Source organism: Diorhabda carinulata, chromosome 6, assembly GCF_026250575.1.
Source record: "Diorhabda carinulata isolate Delta chromosome 6, icDioCari1.1, whole genome shotgun sequence".
Classification (NCBI taxonomy): domain Eukaryota; kingdom Metazoa; phylum Arthropoda; class Insecta; order Coleoptera; family Chrysomelidae; genus Diorhabda; species Diorhabda carinulata.
Genome location: NC_079465.1, coordinates 21292293 through 21312361, shown reverse-complemented (window position 1 = coordinate 21312361; position 20069 = coordinate 21292293). Strand labels below are relative to the sequence as shown.

The 20069-nt window shown below is 32.1% G+C and overlaps 1 protein-coding gene across 2 annotated transcripts; it reads left to right on the top strand.

The window, feature by feature from the left end:
- The first annotated feature begins 5637 nt into the window (after positions 1 to 5637).
- On the top strand, positions 5638 to 17289 carry LOC130894969 (uncharacterized). 2 transcript variants are annotated; one of them, XM_057802041.1, is made up of 7 exons: positions 5638 to 5829; positions 8227 to 8515; positions 9753 to 9984; positions 10049 to 10307; positions 12826 to 12926; positions 13895 to 14107; positions 16697 to 17289. In XM_057802041.1, exons 1-7 carry the CDS (start codon positions 5749 to 5751, stop codon positions 16947 to 16949), a joined length of 1428 nt encoding a protein of 475 aa, XP_057658024.1. In that variant the 5' UTR covers positions 5638 to 5748; the 3' UTR covers positions 16950 to 17289. The 2 variants fall into 2 exon arrangements, with proteins under 2 accessions (XP_057658024.1, XP_057658025.1); XM_057802042.1 differs by lacking the exon at positions 5638 to 5829 and adding an exon at positions 5832 to 5951.
- Positions 17290 to 20069: the final 2780 nt, after the last annotated feature.

Below are 20069 nucleotides of genomic sequence, written 5' to 3'. Positions count from 1 at the left end.
TGCTGTGGCTGCTTTGAAAAAAAAAAATGGATCACACCATATACTTGAACATTCCAAACACTCGGCGTATCTTCAATATCTAACTGAATACTCTGAACTCTTACAAATTTCCTAAACTCTCTAAAGTCTCTACAAACTTCTATCCAGTTACATTTAACTCCTTCTTCAAAAATAACAAGGACTTAGTTTATTGCTACCCAATAATGGATGGAGACACTCGCCATTTAAATGATGAATGGCGCCGATACACTATACACTATACAACTTATAATAATTCACTTATCACTATCACTCAAACAATTTATTTAAATTTTCTCTCTTCTTACTATAACTCTTAAAAAGAAACAATGTAAATGAACCGCTTGCTGTAATAAGAAGTTATATGAAAACAAACATAAAAGGCACGTCCGCCGAAAAACGTTTTTTAGTAAGTTTGTGCTAATATCTTGGTGTTAAAGTAGAAAACTTTTCATACAACCCTCGTACTCTGTTTAGAATTGAAAATTTCATATTCTATGTGATTAGTGAGTGGGAAACTCTCAAAAAGTCGCTTAAAAATAACATTAACTGACGTTGGAGAACCAATCGCCGCTATAACTATTATTTTATGCTTTTGTGATCGCTAAATATGTATTTGAAATTATTTTTACCTGAAAAATGAGAAAACGTGGGGGTAAAATTTTTTCTATGAATAGGAATAGGAGAAAAAACTGCAGTATGACAAGGGCAATCCGATAAGTACTTAGATTTACCGCGTGTACGAGGTCTGGCTATTAAATAACGAGACTGGTTACGGAAAAAGGTTTTATTATAAAAATTATTCGAAATTCGAATGCTCTCCTTCAATATACTCCCTTCCCCTCGCCACACACTTTTCCATACGGTTTTTCCATTGAACGAAGCAGTACTGGAAGTCTTCTTTGGTGAGTGCCTTTGGGAGCTCTGCTTTACCGCTTCCATCGACTCAAATCAGGTCCCTTTCAAAGCAGATCTTTTTCTAACCTTTCAAGAAAATCTGAGCAGACCCGTTGACGCAAAAGCTTTTGGTCAGGGATCAGATGTGTTATTCCTCGTGTAAAATTTTTCTAACCGTTTATTTATCGGCGTTTACAACCTAGGCAATCATCCGGATGCTCATTCAACGATTTGCACACAGAATTTTGTTGATTTTGGTCACTGTTTCCGGAGTTAAAACAGTCACAGGACCACCTGGTGCTGGTCATCTTCAGTGAAATTTGAAACTGATTCGCTTTTCCTTCGATGACCACTGTCAAGAATTTGTTTTACGAGCTACAATGTCTTAAAGGAAGAAAACTAAGACATTAGGCATATCCTGCATGAAATTTGGGCATAAGAAATTTGTTAGTGCGATGGATACTGACTCCAGACAATAAGCGCGAGTCTGAGACAACTTCAGAGCAGTAGTTGATTCTGTTTGTGCAATTAGAAAAAGTTTCTGCGTCGTTTCGTGACATTCGACGAAAGATGTATCAATTAGTTCACACCAGAGACTAAGAAACAACCAAAATAGTGAATTACACCCTTATGTCAAATTATTGGACATACTTAACCCCGAATTGAAAGAAAAATCCCTATTTTGGAGAAGAAAAAAGTGTTCTTCCACCGTGTAGACGCATCGGCCAGCTCTTCCGCCCTCGTTACGTTCTAATTGTCCTACCAACTCCTTCCCCTTCCACCGTATTTCGACCCTATTGACTTCTTTTTGTTTCTTAAGTAAAGCCCCAGGTAGAAATGAGGGTCAAATGACGAGGTCATCGTCCACTCGGATATCTCCTTTGCAAACCTCGCGAAAACGTATTCTTTAGACTAGTTAAAGAAGTTGGAGCATCGTTTGAGCGAAATAGCTGACCATAATAGATGGCGTTGCTTACGCCGTCCATATAAAAAGATGAGAGGTTATGAATTTTTGAGTTTAAAATTAAGAAAATTTATTATTTCAGCTGAATTTAATGAGAAAATGGATAAAACTAAATTTTATCGTTCAATTTTAAGAATTGTAAAGTTGTATAACTGTAAGATGTAACATTCACCGGAAAGCATATCATCTAACATATCTACTTGAATCCAGATTGAATATATATCATAATATTGTAATAATACATCAAAAAAACTAACATATCTTTTTTCCAAAATTACCGGGATTTATAAATGAACATGAGGGATTTAACTCTTTATAACATTTATAACGTTAAACTTACAGATTTTAATAAGATGTCAAATAAAAGAGCAACTCGAATAGTTTCATTTAAAGTATTCAATGTGAGCACCAGGCCCGGACTGGGACTATTTGAGGCCCTCAGCTAAAACCTTGAAACCTGTGAAGGGTCTGGCGGTACGAAAACTAGAGGTGCACAGAAACTTTTTAGAAATTAGGAATTTGAAAACGCGTTTTACACTATTTTGGTAATTATGAAGAAGAAGAAGAATTTCAATTAGGTTTTTATACAAATACATATTATGGTCTTCGACCATGTTCTTTTTCATCTTGGTACCTTCACTTCTGGTCGTCGTGTACTCATTTTCTAGGCGCCGAATGCTTATAAAGGATCCTCAACTCATAAAATCTTTTGGCATTTTTCTCCTTGGTTTCTTCCGTTATTTTGTCCAAGATCGAAGAAGGTCAATTCTTTTTTGTTCTTGTTCATCTTGGTATCTTCACTTCTGGTCATGGTGCACCCATTTTCTAGGCACTACCATGTTGCATCTTAAGTACAACCCAATATTTCGCACATTGTCAAATTTGATGTATAAATTCATACCCAATTTATTGAATAACATATCGTTGGTTATATAAAAAGTTTTAAAATCAGATTATCTATGGAATGAAGATTTTTTTTCAAAGAAACTGACAAATAAATAACTTTTGTGAAATTTTGAGGTTAGTTTACCCCTAATTAAACCCTCAGAATAGTTAGAACACCTTCTATGTACCAATACTTAATCATCGGAATTCTATGAATTTTTTTTCAAAATCTACGTTTTAAATACGCTTCTTTGCATATAATCGTTCATATTTTTTTTACAAACCATCAAACGCAGTTAATATTTTTTTTGTTAATCTACACAAAAAAACGAACATTTTCGAAAAAAAAAAACAATTGAAAAATGTTTGTTTATTCATTTTTTATCTCACTTAAAGATTTCATATGGTTTTCTGACTTTAAATTTCATCATAAACGCTCTAGAAAAATTTTTTTTTCAAAATCTCCTTTTTACGATGAATTTATCTTTTATATGAATATAGGAAATATCTCACTTGAAGATTTTATATGGTTTCATGACTTTTAATTCCCTTTAACAGTCAACCTTAGTAAGACATCTTTTTTTTAATGGTGAAAATTTTCAATTTTTCAAAGTTAACTTTTATTTTTAACTTTTAACTTGATCACACTAAGTGATTTTGAGAATGTTTTTGTTCTTATAAATTCAATGATTAATTAATAAAATAGATACAAACGATTATATGTGAGAAAAGGTCAATTTTAAGAGAAATTTTTATCATTTTTAATTGTAAAAACATGGTAACTAAACATTTTTGTATAATTTTTTTTTAAATTTGTCCTTTTTTGTGTAGATTATGAAAAAAAATATAACAACTTCATTTAATTATTTGGAAAAAAAAATATCAACAATTATACGCGAATAAGTGCATTTTCATAAATATTTAAAGCCTTAAACCAATATAAGTTTTCATTTTTTTCTATTCCCATATTTTTTTTCGTAAATCCGCCGTAAAAACAAAAATTTAAAAAAAAAATTCATCGAAATCGGATGATTTTTCGATTTTCTACAGCCAAAAGAACGAGGATACCGCGAAAGTATAAAATTACCCTTTTAGCTACACCAAAGAAATTGTCTAGGTCCATCGGTAAGTTCGCCGATCCTAGTCTGGCAAGTGAGTCCGTCTCGTCGTTGCCCGAGGCTATAAAAAATTTAAAAAAAATGAAAAACTATTTTATTTTATACACTGGTTTCCATTTAACTTAAATCAACCTCTGAAATTACGATTTCAGAATTGAGTGCTACTTTGAAATGTCACATAATTATATTTACAATTTAACATGACTTGTATAATTTTTTGTGATCAATAAGTTATATTAGCATGCACCTATTTCTTGATATACATAATAATATATTTGCCCTCCATATCATCAACTCTCGTCAATTTCCAACAGCTGTATGGCTCTAATTTTTTAGATAACATAGTTTAAATAATCATTTATATATACACGTGTTACTAAATCACTATAAATATGTAAAATATAATGTATACATAGTTTAATAATGTTGAATTGAATGACAATAAAGAAAAGAGTGTATTAGCAATTATTCTAATTTTGGTTAATAAATATTGTAAATACTTGTGTTCATAGTATTGTTAATAAGTGGAATAAAGCATTAATGTTACAATTTTTCGTTATTACTCCTCAACTTTCTTTATTCCATATTCCGTATCAAGATTAAAGAATATAGAAATATCTGGGTATACGCGACCTCACGATTTTTAAAATTCGTGCCAACTGACCTTGCTTTACATAACCTAACCTAACCAATAATGGGGGAGATTGGGGAAAACATTGAGGAATTAGAGTAGAATCGACAGGGAATGACAGACTATCACTCGAAATGATAATAAATCTAGATAAAAGTATATGAAAACATACTTAAGAAAAAACTAAACACAATAGTTGAGAATCAATTAAATAAAGCCAAAGTGAGCTTAAGAAAAGACACAGTGTAATAACGAAAAAAACAAAATTAGTATACATTGCATTCCTAGATCTACAAAAAGCTTCTGACTGTAAAATAGATAATAGTGAAACAAAGAAATGTATCTAAAAGACTGTTGAACACAATGAAACATCTATTTGCCAATAACAAGGATTACGTCCGGAAAATAACTTAGAATCTTAAAGAATCAAAATAAGATACGGATTAATTCAGGAAGAAATGCTGAGTCCTATATTGATCATTATAGAGATTGATGAGATAGTTGAAACCACAAAAAGAGACCCAAGATACCAAAAAAAGAACTCTGAAGACTAATAGTCCGGGAGCCAGGTGACGGTTTTTCCACAGAGATAGCCAGACTTATATATTTATTCATGCGCCAACATAATACACTATAGTAAACTCAGCTGTTTATTTTCTTTCCTCGAGATATTGAGTTACACAAATTTTTAGGTGGGAGGAAATGTCTAAATTTCTTTTTTTTTCTCATCTCATCCCACCCACCAAGCCGCAGTTTACGTTCACTAAGCTTTATTATACAACTTTCTGATGCATTCTACTAATTATGTCCTAAGAGGAATTTGGTTGTGTATTTATGCTGCTGGCTCCCGGACTATAATGTTAGAATGACGGAAGGGGTAAATGGAACAGGGGATAGGCAACCATTCTTACAAATATATCGAATTTCTGTCGTTACACATATTATTTCTATTTATTGAATAATAGAGATAAAACAAATGAATTGACTTTCAAAAATATATCGTTAGTAAAATAGATAAATATTGGTAATTTTTGTCATGTTTTTGAAAATTGTAATTGAGTTGTATCGAATGATTATACCAACGCGTTCGAGTGTTCATCTCGGATCGATACTCCCCCCACCTTAAAGTTGTTTATGTTTTGAATGTTTTGATCATGGTGTGAGGGATGAATCATTTTTCTAATTAAGAAATTGAAATTACAAATGTTTGATGAAAGATAAATAAATCATAGACCATGCCTCAAGTAGATTGCTTCAACGGTTACTTAGATGTCAAAATGCCATCTAAATCAAAACGAGGATTCACACCGTGGAAGGTGAGTACATTTTTATTTTATTAATGGCGGGTACTTTGCGTGTTGACCTCGCCTAGCTACGGTGGAATTAAACATGAAAAAAAATTAAATTCATATAACACATCACAGGGTTAATTCCAATGGTAATTATTATTTATTTTTATTTTGTAATTATGAATATATTTACTATGAATTATTGGCATCTAACTATTGCTTTAACCTATATTTCATTACTTGTGATTTTTTCGAAAAACAAGTCGATATATAAAAAGTGATTGATATTATTTATATATTTCATGTTTTTTTCTTTATTTCCTGTATAAAAATATGAACCCAGTTAAAATTTTACATTTCAATACAATGTTTATTTCAATATTAAAGAAATGTTTATTTTTTAAACATGTAAATTATCAATCTAATACTTGTTATTTATTATTTTACATTTTGTTTTCATGATACCTTGTTTATTTTTGTACAAATCAGTGTCTAAAAAATAATTTATCAATATGCTTACTTGTTATTATTCTACATTCTGTTTTTATGATTCTCTTATAAGTAATAATATTCAGATTTCACCTTTTAATGAATTTTTTTTTATTTAAATTAAAGGAATGGTTTTTTATATTAGATTATAAAGCTCAAAGTTAAAAAACGTTTATTATAACATATATAATCATATAAAAATATTGATAATTAACAGTTATAAAAAAATAATCAAATCCAATAAAAAAACTATTTATATAACTAAATATCTTCAGAAAGGCCTTGAAAACTAAAAACTGAGTTATCAGGCATCTTTTTAATGATCACTGTTGTTTACAAACTGTTGTAGGATGTTATCAATTCACCTTTTCAAACAATCATCCAATCATGCCATTTACTATTGATTATTACATTGTTACCTAATTTGTTTTGTAATTAAGTACCTCATGGAATTTATTTCACCAACATATGTCTATTAATAAACACACAAAATATATAGGGTTTATCAAAACTGCTCTTTCGTAACTTCAAGATAAGTTTAACCCATTTCATCCCATAATTAACCAAAAAAGGTTCCTAATCACTTATTTTGAAATTATTAACAATTTAAAAAAAAATATTGTGGCAGTTAATGTGCTAACCTAATGCTACCCTATGTAACACCTCCACCTCAACTTACTATTTCATGGTCTGCAGTATCGAGAATCTGTAGACAATCGAGACTAAATTCAACTTTCTTGAACTATATCTTGACTAATGCCATAATTATACCTACGGAAAAGCGGTGTGGTACTTCTAACAAATCTCAATTATCATGGAAGTCTTGTCCAGGTCTTCTTTGTTTATTATTAGTCCCCAAAAAGTTTCTTGGGATTAGATATATTACTTGATCTTGTAATATGCATTGCTGTACATGTGATAGGCACATTTCAATAAAAATGTGTTTTCTAAGAATGGTGCATATGGTTCCACATGCATTCCTGAAATGTTTGTTTGAGATAACCTCCCTTCAATCATAATAATACCTATATGAACCTCTAACCTATTGCTACCCCTCTTTAACACTTCATCCACCTCAGATTAAAGTTCTGATGATATTCTATTTGATATAATTCTCATTAGGAATAAATCATGACCTTTTTGGGGTTCTCCCAGGGTTTGGAAGATGTTGCTTTTCATGGTCTGTAGTACAGGGAACCAGTAGTGGTTCAAATGGAAGTAAGTTCAATTTTCTTGAACTTTATCTTGACTAATGCCATAATTATACCTGCCGGAAAGTATTGTGGCACTTCTAACAAACCTCAATCATCATGGAAGCCTTGTCTGGGTCTTCTCTGGTTATTATCAGTCCTCCAAAAGTGCTCTGGAATCAGTAGTTATGTCAATTGTCTTGATGTACAAATAGAATGGTAGCAGCACATTTCTCGGCGTTTACTCGACAAGAATTTCATATTATCAATACACAGGGTGTCTCATAACGACCCGGCTAGTCTAGTTGGAAAACAAATACATTATATGTACTTATTTTTATATGTATTTAATGGTATGGCACTCCTCAAACCGTTTGCGTACATTTTCAAAAACTTTTTGAACATGTGCTCCAAGAATACTCATGACCTTTTCTTCAATATTGTTTCTTATATCTGTCAAATTTCGTGGATTTTTTTCGTATACCACGCTCTTAAAATAACCCCTCAAGAAAAAATCAGGTGATCTCAAGTTAGGGCTCCGAGGTGCCCATTCAATACCACCTTTTCGTGAAATCATCATTTCTGAGAGCAACTCGTGCCATGCAGTTAAAGAATTGTTAGTGGTGTGTGATGTAACCCCATCCTGTTGGAACCACGTCAGTCGGTTAAAATGCTCACAGTGTTGCAGTTGAGGCCCCGCGCTTTGTTTGCTTCTCACTCTTACTCATTTTTATGTCTAATACAGACCTGGAAGAAACAATGGTGTGAGATAAACCGTTTGGATAGCATTGAAAATGGCGTGGAATTGAAATTACGATCTTCTAAAGAAGGGAACATTTTACATCGTTTTATACTACCCAGGTCTTCCACAATATGTAGAACAGAGTCTCGAACTAAACAATACGCTTTTGGGTTATTCAATTTAGGTAGAAAACAAAAACCTTTAATATTTTTAAATGGAAACTCTGAAAGTCAATCACAAGAATGGATGTCGGTTATAAGAAGGATGCTTGCTGTGGCTTCTTACATTCCAGGTAATTATTTAATATCTTTAATATGATTAATACAAGACTAGAGGATTTTATCTATGGTTCAATTAATTTTACGATCTTTAGCTTCTTTAAGAATGTTTTTAAAAATGATTTGTGTTGAATTTATTACAATTCTATATCTATAATTGTAAACGATAAACAGTTCCAATAAAATAAAGAAATAAACAACAAAATGAGATTATAAACTGTTAGGTCACTATAAAATGATTCAAAACACAAAATTATTTTTTATATGTTCATAATTTTAGGTTTTTTCTGATTTTAAATTAAAGAAAATTATTTTTTATTGACATATAATTGCTCTATAATGATTCTTGCTTTTGGTAATTTGGTACTACTACTAGAAAATGATTCAAAAGACACAAAATTATTTTTTATACTCCTAACTGTTCTGTTTTTCGTTTATTTTTGGATTTTTTTCGGTCCAATAACGACAATTTTGTCGGTTTACGAACCGATTTAAATGAAAATGAGCCTCATCTGAAAAAAGGATTTTGTCAAAAGTGGAAAATGGACTAAGCATTTCTTTAGCAAATGCCAATCTTGCTCTAAAGTCGGTATCTTTTAATTATTGTGTTAAATGGAGCTTATTGGGATACAGTTCTATTGCGCCACCCTGTATATGTAAAAAATATGGGAAATATATAAATCTTACTTCTAATTCAATTAATTTTCTTGTAAACTTGTCTGTTCCCGTTTTTCCAATGTATCGATACCGATTTAATTGTTTTCTCACTATTTTATTTTACTATTGATCCTCTTTTTGTTATTTGTCTTATTTCTTGATCTATCTTACTTTGTTTTCATCTCTATTTTCCTCGGGTGCTCACTCACCATGTCTCAAGTCCCATTATGATCTTGTTTTTTATTTCTGTCTTTATCTTCCCTTCTCTTTAAATCTTTTTTGTTCTTATAAATCCGTTCTTCTTCCCCCTATCTTTATCTGTTATCTTACTTTCCATCTCAATCTACCTCTTCTTCTCTTGCCTCGCAACACTTGTAAATGGGTTCATACCATGTATTAGTTTCTTGTTTGTATTAATTTTGTTGATATTTCGATTCCCATTTCCATATTTCCTATCAATAGTGTCAAAAGCCGCCCTCAAATCTATATAGGTTTGATCCAATTCTCCCTCTTCCTGGATTTTCTTTTTCATCATGTTCTTTATGTATTTATCCAACTATAGTTTCAATATTTTTTTATAAATTTTTTTTTTAGTGGATAATTCCAACTTTAGAGTGTCTTTGGTGGATAACCATCATTCTAGAGCAGCAGGCTTGATAGGAACTTTCGGTGTATTAAGTTTGAATCAACAGGAATTAATTATAAGCGATCCGTGTACGGGCGAACAAAAAATAATTTGGAAATGGTTTCAATTTCATCAGTTTCATCTTCAGGCACCTTCGCAGCTAGAAGCTGATCACAAAATCATCGTTATGCACACTAGCAGGTAATTATAAGATTTTTATGTAAAAAATATAATCGATAATAATTTTATTATTTGTTTTATTTAGTGAGTTTCCAGCAGGTCCGGGTCAAATACTTCTCTATTGTAAGGATGCTTCGAATCTTCTACATCATCTAGTAGCAAGGGGCACTTTTTCTAAAACAAAAAACAGACTTAGTCGAAGCGAAGGCGATTTATTTAATGTCTTGAACAATTCCTTTCATTCCGACAGTCCAGTGTGTTTGAGGAGCCAAACTGGTAGTGAAGATTCTGGGATTAGAGCATCTCTGGTTTCGGATGAGTCTGAATATCTTGCCAAATCAAAGGTAAGTGTTACATCTCTTGCTGAACTGGAGCTCTTCTACATTCCTGATTTTGTTACCACTCACCACCTGTGATGAAGGCACAAATTGCGGAAAAAGATGTTCCAGGTATATTCGAAAATAGAACAAACAACTTGTTGAATTAAAATTCCAAAAATCTTGAAACGCAGCCCTAAGCTGTACAGAAATGAAGAAAAACAACTGGAAATTTTGGTATCACAAAGATTTTTATATACAGATTATATATTTTTGCTGAGCTTAAGACAACCAAACAACGAAAGAGGCTGATCCGTTTACCATACTGGGACTAGTAAACCCATCTGTAGAGCCTATGTTTGGAATAACCAAAAATGCAGCCTTCAAATCACTGAGAAGTTTGCTTACAAGACAGTATTTGGGAGATTGAAATACCTGACAAACACTGTCATCAAAGATGTCATTTTCATGTTATAGGCAACACAGACCATCAGAAATGTCTCTGGTGCTTGGAGAAGAAAGAAAGTGCAGACCACATTAACGATCAGTGCCTATAAAGTTCATGGAGAAGCCTTACAGTTGCCCAAATAACATTAAAATGTTAAGGCTAAGGTGTCTCATGAATTTTTTCAAAGATATCGATATCTGGTAGTTTCAAATGGGGTACTAAGGGCCTTTGTATTCAACATTCATGTCACAATTTTGAACTATGACTCAGATAATTTCTAAATGTCAAATGCGAGGGCAGATTTATGGCAAACCAAAAAAAATTTAATCTATCTTCACAACAGTCTTCATATATAACAGATTCCAACATTGTTCTCACCATTCATAGCGTCCTTGGCGAGAGTTAATTCACTTAAAACCACGGTTGCAGCTTCTTTGGAATTGTTTTTGTCACTATGATGAATTCTTTTGAGGTCTGACTGCATCTTGGAAAACAAAAAAGTTGCAGGGAATAATATCTGCATTATAGGGTGGTTATGCATCGTTTGAATGCCTTTTTAGTCAAATACTAATGCAGAATCTATGAGGAAAGCATTGTCGTTGTGGAAATTTCAGATTGCACATGGGAAAAGACCCCAAATATAAAAAAAAATGGTCAAATTGTCTTCAGTTGTGACTTGAATTTCTTCGCTTATGTTGCTGAGTTTGTTTGAGGGTATCGGGGCTATATATTGTACGTTGAAAATCCTCTTGTACGAGTGGTATAGGGAGGTCCTTCTACTAATTCAACCCCCTATTTAAGTGACTTTGCTCATTTAAACCATTTGTATTGGTTAAATAAAACTCGATTATATTGAAGTGTCTGTTTCTAGTTTTTAAATAAAGATAATAATAAGTACGAGAACGTAGGAGGGAATATTCTCAAACAGATGGAGATTATGGATGGGGTAAAAACAAGGAGACGACAGTCTTGGTCCTCTTCTATTTATACTACTCATGGATAGGATGTTAAAAAGCAATAAAAGAGAAGAACTATAAACTGGAAACTAAAATTGGCTACATAAACCTAGAATCGGTGAAAATAGACCAGACGATGTAGTAAAACTTGCATATCCATTTAAATAAATGGAAGAATAAAGTAGAGACATGAATAAAGATTATAGAAGACCCTAGAATGGTAGTAAACTAAAAAAAAGATCATGGGGAGATTTAATAATGAAAGGACAATTAATATGAACACCTCCGGGGGGTAATAATTTTCTCAGAAGATAGAAAAATAGATATAGAGATAGTAAACAAATATACTATACTCTAGATAATACAATTTTGGATAAAAGAAAAAGACAAATAAATAAGAATATACAACTCGATAACAGACCCCAGTTAATATATGGAAGTGAAACTTGCCTAGTGAACAAGAGTAGAATAATAACAGCAGAGATGAAACAACCAAGGAAAAAAAGCAGGACAAGATAAGAAATGTGGTAATAAAAGAAAAGTTCCAATAGGAAACAATATTTAAAAGATGTCTGAAGTGGTACAGACACATAATGGCAGAGTTCAAAAGTGTGTAGACACGGTAGAAGAACCACTCTTCTGTCTGCCACAAAAAAGGTTTTTTTTCTTTATACACATCTTCTCCTGCTTTTAGACATTGTGAAGAACCTCCCTCCTGTCTGCCACAAAAAATGTTTTTTTTCTTTATGCACAGCTGCTTCTGCTTTTAGACATTGTAGAACTTCCCTCCTGTCTGCCACAAAAATGTTTGTTTTCTTTATACACAGTTGCTCCTGCTCTTAGACATTGTAGAAGAATATCATTGTAGATTAAATCCAGGAAAAATTAGTCACAACGACTATTAGAGGAAAGAGGAAGGAAAGGAACATCAATACAACAAATAAATGAAGTAGTAATGAATAAAAAAAATAGTGAATGAAAGGAGTTATGATAACTGAATCCAAAAAAAGGGTATAGAGGAGCATCTGGTGTCCACTCCCATTAAACGATAGTAGTTCCAGTAGCAGCATGTAGTATAATCTCCATTTTTTTAATAAAGATGTTATGCTTCACAAACTATTTAATTATTATCAATTTCCAGGATGATTCAAATTCAATCACAAATGGATTAGATGTGATAACAAAAACACCAGGCGGTAGTGAAACAGAAGATTCATCGCAAGATCTTGTCGGTTCAAATCAGTAAGTTTTTGAATATATCTAAATATTTTACTATCCACGATACAGGATCCCACAAACAACTAGAAATAGCAGGAAATGTATTGAATCCCAAATTTCTTACAAAAATAACGTTACCCCTTTCGATATACTCTCCATTACAACTAATCCATTTGTCTCATCAGAACTTTCAGTATCTCACAGATCCTTCCTCGTTTTTTTCTTTTCATTCCCAACGTCGTGGAATCGGTTTTCATGCATGGAAATAAGAAAAAGTCACATGGGACCAGGTCAGGCGTATAAAGCGGGTAGAAGAATCATCTGTGTATCCAGAGCGAAACAGCCAAATCGAATATATTCGTTAATAATTAAATGATCGATTTGTATTTTTTGATTAAATTTTTTTTTCTAAAAAAAATTATACAGGGCCGATACTAACTATCTCATTTCAAATTCAACACCCTTGTATATTACTTAGTATTTGGAAAACTTAATTTTTTAATTGCACCACGAGTTATTTCTACATAATTTTGAAATTTTATCGAGTATAACGGAGAATAAATAAATAGGATCAAGCCTATTAAATTTATTTATTGTAAAATAAAGAAGCAGTAGATTATAAAAATAGATAAATAGTGGCCCCAGTTGAAGACTTACTTAAAAATAAGAAAATTATGCATACAATCTGATCTTCCCATCTATTTTTAGGTCTTTCAGGCAATCTTTTCTCGTTTGGTTTCCACTCTGTAATTTTCCTTGTACCTTGCCGGCTTTCCATTCTTTCAATGTATCCGTACCATTGTATTATTTTTGCTTTAATTGTCCTAATTGCTTGGTATAAATTACTCCTCAAGTGATCAGAAGCAACTTTAGTTTTTAGACTATTTTGAAACAATATAAATTAATCAAACTAATAAAAAAACTTGAGCATTAATGGGTCAAAAATATGATGAATTTTAAGATTTTAATAAAAAAAAATATTTTTTTTTTAGTAAAATCGGCATTCCAAGAAACGAATCTGGTATATCATTAGCTTCGGGAATATACGAGGAAATTCCAGACGATTACGAAAATACATCCACAGTTAATTCCAAACACATTAGCCACGTTTATGAGAATCCATCCGATGTCATCGTTGAATTAAGGAAGACATTCTATCCACCACCTCCCTTACCACCAAGATCGTTAGATTTAACATGGATGAAGTATGTAATTTTCCTTTTATTGTTACTATAAGAGGTGTGACAATTAAGTTATGGGAACTTAATTGTAACTCGTAAACTTCATCCATATCTGTCTAGCAAATGGACTTTCTTTGTCAGTACAATGTCAAGCTTTGTATTTCGTGCAGATTTTAGTGTTGTGAAAATTAGTGACTGACATTACAAAGTGAAATATATCAAAAAAAAATCTCAGAAATTCTTCTGGATTGCAGTTATAGGTACATGTGAAGGAGTTCCTAATATCACATGTCACCATCAAGAGTTAATTCATGAGCTAGATATAAACAAAAAACTGTCCAAGGATTTAAACAGGCAGAACGTAATGTCAAAAGCTCTCCTTCAAACAAGGATCTTTGTGCCAAATTCAGAGCGACACCCGAAGCTGGATAAATTAGCCAATCACTAGATATGAGACCTGGATATTTGAGTATGACCTCAAGATGCATAAATAAAGGCAGAAATAGGTAGAAATTATCGCGATGAACGTCCAAGAAATGTCATGATTGAAGGGAATGTGGATCTACAGGACTCTGATAAGATCAATTGTAACTTGTAGCAGAGAATGTTGATTGAATGGCACAAAAAGACCAAGAAAAATTAAGAATATTGGAGAGAAAATTATCAAAACAGTAAATGGATAAATTAGAATGATCACAGCAGACTAGATGGATGGATGACACAAAAAGACCATGAAAAATTGAGAATATTTGAAAGAAAAGTTATCAGAAAAATAAATGGATAAATTAGAATGAACTAAGCAGACTAGATGGATGGATGACCCAAAAAGACCAAGAAAAATGAAGAATATTGGAAAGAAGAATTATCTGAAGAATAAATGGAGGAAATAGATCAAACGAAGCAGACTTGATGGATGGATGACACAAAAAGACCAAGAAAAATTGAGAATATTTGAAAGAAAAATCATCAGAAAAATAAATGGAGGGAATAGATCAAACGAAGCAGACTGGATGGATGGATGGATGGATGACACAAAAAGACCAAGAATATTTGAGAAAAATTCTCAGAAGAATAAATTGACTAATTAGAATGAAAACATCATCCGATTCATTAGATCCCAGAGGTTGAGATTGTTTGGACACATCCTAGGAACGGAGGACAAGAGGAATCATGAATGCCAAAGTGGACAGCAGTAAAAAAAAGAGGACTTATGGACTGATCAAGTTTCCGAAGACAAACTATGAATGTGAGAGGACTGTGAGGAACAGGTCAGTTTGGAGGTGAATTGTCTAGGCCCCTACACCGAGTTGTAGTGGTAATTAATAAGATAGAGGCACGCGATTTCTGCGATTTTATGTTGCCACAAACAACTGGATTTTGTAGCTCATTCTTAAGATATAGGCACTCCTCGGGACCTCATCATGGTGATGTAGAACAGGTCAAAGAAACTGTAATTGTTATTCTAAACTTCAGATGATTACCAAGGATAGTTTTTAAAGATTTAAATGGAAACTACTATGATAATTGATAATAAACTTTTTATTCGAAACTTCTTTATTGATAAATTCCTGGAATTTATCTGCCACACCTCGTATTTTAAGACTTTTATCACTCATTTTTCAAAATTTCTTTCTCTATTTAATTTCTTGTTCGTTTTTGATTATATCAAATGCGTCTAGACCTTTCTGGATGTAACCTCGAGTCCCCAGGTGGAGACTCTTCTTCAGGAAGAAATTTTTATAAAAAAAATTGATGAAGTTGAAAACGCTTTCCAAAAAATAAAATTATTTTCGAATGATCAGAGTTTTACAAGGGATGACCTAAAAATAACAGGAATATTCCCTTCAAAATATCCTCCCTTATAACTTCCTCGTTGGTTTCTCTTGACCTCTTCAATATTGTAGAATCTGTCTTCTATTCATGTGTGGATATAAAAAAAGTCACATAGGACCAAATCCAGTCTCCCATCTGTCTCAAATCGAGTCTTTTAACGCAGTATCTACCTAAGGTTTCAAAATGAATTGGAGGAACAAACTCTGCATGAGTCGATGAATTCTTCCCTTGACTTGTTTGTTGCTTCGATTCTGGGTAATTTTTGCTCCAAACTCTACTTTCAAAATCATCTGAACAGAGCTCCAAGATAAATCGCTACTCACGACGAAGTTTGTCTTTAATAGATATATTGCTATTTATAAATGGTGCAAATCCTTCGTATACATGAGTTTTTCCCATCTTTGTAAGCTGTTTCCAAAATTAAACCAGTTCCAGCAAATTTGTACTGAGTAGAAAACAAAATTGTATAACTGCATGTTGTTCACTTAAATTTCGCATCCGTAAACTAGTCTAAGTTGGTGACCATGTTACGCTCCATGGGGGTGTAACTTTTGGTGATTGGGTTTAATTTATTTTTGTTACTTCCACTTGGTACCTTCGGTAAAGAAATAAAATGATATAATAAATAGGAATATCAATTGTTGCATTCATCAACTGTGGTCTAAGTTGGTGGTGATGTTGCCGTTGATACTCCCACCTGGTAGCTAACAAGAACGGCTAAAGAAGAGACTGATATGACTTTATGTTTTCCATATTCACTAATGAAAATTTTTTTTCCAGCTTAAAGCGACTAACATCAGAAAATAGTATTTCGCATTTAAAACATCGCGCCAACACGATGCCCGCTCATGATCTTTCTAGAATATCCAAAATATTTACAGGGGAATCGGATTACGTCGTAATGAGTCCTAGTAAAAGATGGGAATCTCCCAAAAAACCGGCAGCCGAAAATTTCTATATGCCGATGTTACCACGTCAGTATTCTTCGAAATTGAAGACTGAAAATCTAATTGTAGATCTGAAGACTACATGATTTAATTGTAAGGTGTTATTTTTTCACTTTTATACAATTTTAGCAAATTTATGACGAACTGTAACGAAACAGTTATTGTGACTTTTCTTATGCAAGCATATGCACAAATTATCCCAAAATATTTAATATTTTCGCTTATTGTACTGTGCAATGTTGCAAGAAAAGACTGAGAAATTTTTAATAATGTTTTTTTTTTAATAAAAAAATTTATTCGTCGACTATTAATCAACATTTCGAAATTATAAGTGTGAAATATCCTGTTACCATTTTTTTTATTTAAACATTAATTTTTATTTCGTTATCGTTTTTTTATCAAATAAACATGATTTAGCGTGATGAATTTGGAATTTATTTTTCAAAACTTCGTCCCTAATTGACAACTATCTGTTCCAGAGCTAAACCAAAACGTCTGTTATGCCTACAAAGCATTTCTTTGACCAAGACAGTATCTATGTAACCTTTTTAAAGTTATTAACTTCTAATAACTTATTTCACTCCAAACTAGTTTAGGGGTTTTCTCATCTTTACTTTTCTCTACAACTCTTCATTCATGACGCCACTGTCTACATTTTTCTCTATTTTTTCGAATAAACTTGACTTAGCATGAGGAATCTGGAATTTATTCTCTCAAAATTCATTCCTAATCCATACCTACATGTTACAGAGTTGAACTAAAACGTCTATTACAGTTACCGATACCAAAAGACATTTCCAAAACAAAAGTAGTACAACTGCTACTTTTTTCAAGTTATTTATTCTAAATAACTTACTTATTTCTCCCTAAATTGATCAGGGTTGTTTCAACGTTACTTTTCTTCTACCACCCTTCCTTTATCATGTAATTATGGTTGATATAAGTAACGATAAGACATCCCCTACTAATCTAGAGAGAAATAAGTAAGTTAAACTTAAAAAAGGAGCAGTGGTACTACTTTAGTTTGGGAAATATCTTTTGGCATCTGTAACCGCAATAGACATTTTGGTTCAACTTTGTAACTGTCGATTAGGAACGAATTTTAAAAGAATCCAACTTCTTATCCACTTTATTTATTTTTCTTATTCTTTTAAAATATAGTCAGGGTTACTTTGAACTACTACTCATTCATCATGTAAAAAAATCTAGAGCCTATAGAAGTTTTTAAGTAAGATGTTAGTGTACCTTGAAATTTGTAGCATTCATTTTTATTCCCGATATAGCTATGGAAATGTTTTCCTATAATTTTAACATACATTTACACCTTGATATGATCCTGCAACCCAAATTCTGCATTAAATCACATCATATTGCCATAATGCTCCGGTTGCTAAGGTTAATTTCAAGGTATGCTAAAATCGTCCCTATGACCTTTTTCTTGCTTGATTTCATCAGCTTTGGTGTGATTTACTTCCCTCAATTTGTTCCTTATCTACAACCACATGTTACAAAATTAAACTGCCCCGTTGTCTATATTTCTCCAAACTAGTCTGGGGATCTGTTAATTGCATTTTCTCGGTCTATGTACTAATGTTTGGTTTGCTTTAAGGGGTGAATGGCACTTTGCTGTAAAATTTGAGGCTTCGAGCTTAACTTTCACCGTTTTTGTGGATCGTAAAACCAAAGACTTCTTAATATTACAGATTTCTGTGTCTGTAATCCATCTTCAGGAAGTACTCTGAAAGTTTTTTTTATTTCTCATTATTTTCCTTTTTTTTTTCAACATTTTTTGTTTGGAATTTAACTCAATGTCATTTTTTCTATGGGTTTAATGTACTTTTTAACCCCAAACGTTATTAATATCAATATTTATGTACATTTTTGTTTCATAGCAAAACAGCATATAAAATCATTAAATAAATTATCAAATAATACAAAAAACTTTGGAAAACAAATTGTCAATTAAATAAAAATTGTATCGGTACAGATATTAACCTATGAGAGCTCAAATATTTTTTTTTCGCTTTTTGTCAACTTTAACTAATAACTAATACAAAAATTTTTTTCAATATGAACGTTAATTTAAAAAAAAGCACGTGTTGCCAAATGGCGTACAGAATTCCAAAAATTTTAGTAAAAATAAAAAAACTAAAAAATAGGATTGCATTCTAAATAAAGTCCTGCATTGCACTTTTTTCACATCATATAGCAGCATCCTTCACCTGCACATCTTTTCTTTTTTATCTGGCACACTTATCAGAAATTAAGTCGAACTGAACACACTGTTTCCACCAACACAAACTTAGTTATCATCTTCAGAGACTGAACTAAACTGATCTGTTTATCTCTGAAGACGATAACTTGGTTATCGAAACGCGCGTCAGACAGTGTAATTTAAGTGTTGATGTAGTGGTAGTGTAAATAGTGTGTTCATTATTAATATCACCAACGGTTTTAGCAATTCCAACTTAGAATGTGGTCGAGTCTATAGTATCTGATTTCATCGCTTACCCTGTTAAGTGTAATGTTATTTATTGAAGTACTAGGTCTTCTGGTAGATTTAGGGGAAGTTCCATACCTAGTTAAATATATGTGACAATCATTGTAATCTTCATCCCCCGATTCTTCATCAGTAAGAGAATTGGGTTCGGGAGGTTCAATATGTATTGAATCAACTGGTAGTTTATCAGAATATGCAATTTGAAGAGCTTCCTCTAAAGAAAAGCTGTGTCTGCCTAGAGATGTACGTGCAGGTGTAATACATCCAAGTAAATATATATGCTGCCATCTATCGTAAGCTTTTTTGAAATTCGCGGTGTAAAATTATACATTTACTGTGGCTATTTGGCAGCATTAGTCCTTGATGGGTAAATACAAAACTCAAATTTTCATTTTTAATTCAATATTCGTTTCATTTACTGGCTGATTCTAATATTTTTATTTATTAGTATCACGCAATTGCTTGTTGTCTAAATCTACAAATTTGTTGTAATGATTTTTTTTGTAATTTACTATTCGCATAAATAACTTTTCTACAAATGTGGTTTAATTTAGCTGGACACCTGTGGTTATAAAAAAAATTACAGTGCCCTTATAACACCAGTTTTCCGAAGGTTACGATATCGCTGGTTTCAGTAATGATTTAGCTTTGATAATGGTCTAGTGTACAACCTGTATAAGTAAATATGTTAATATAACACTTGATT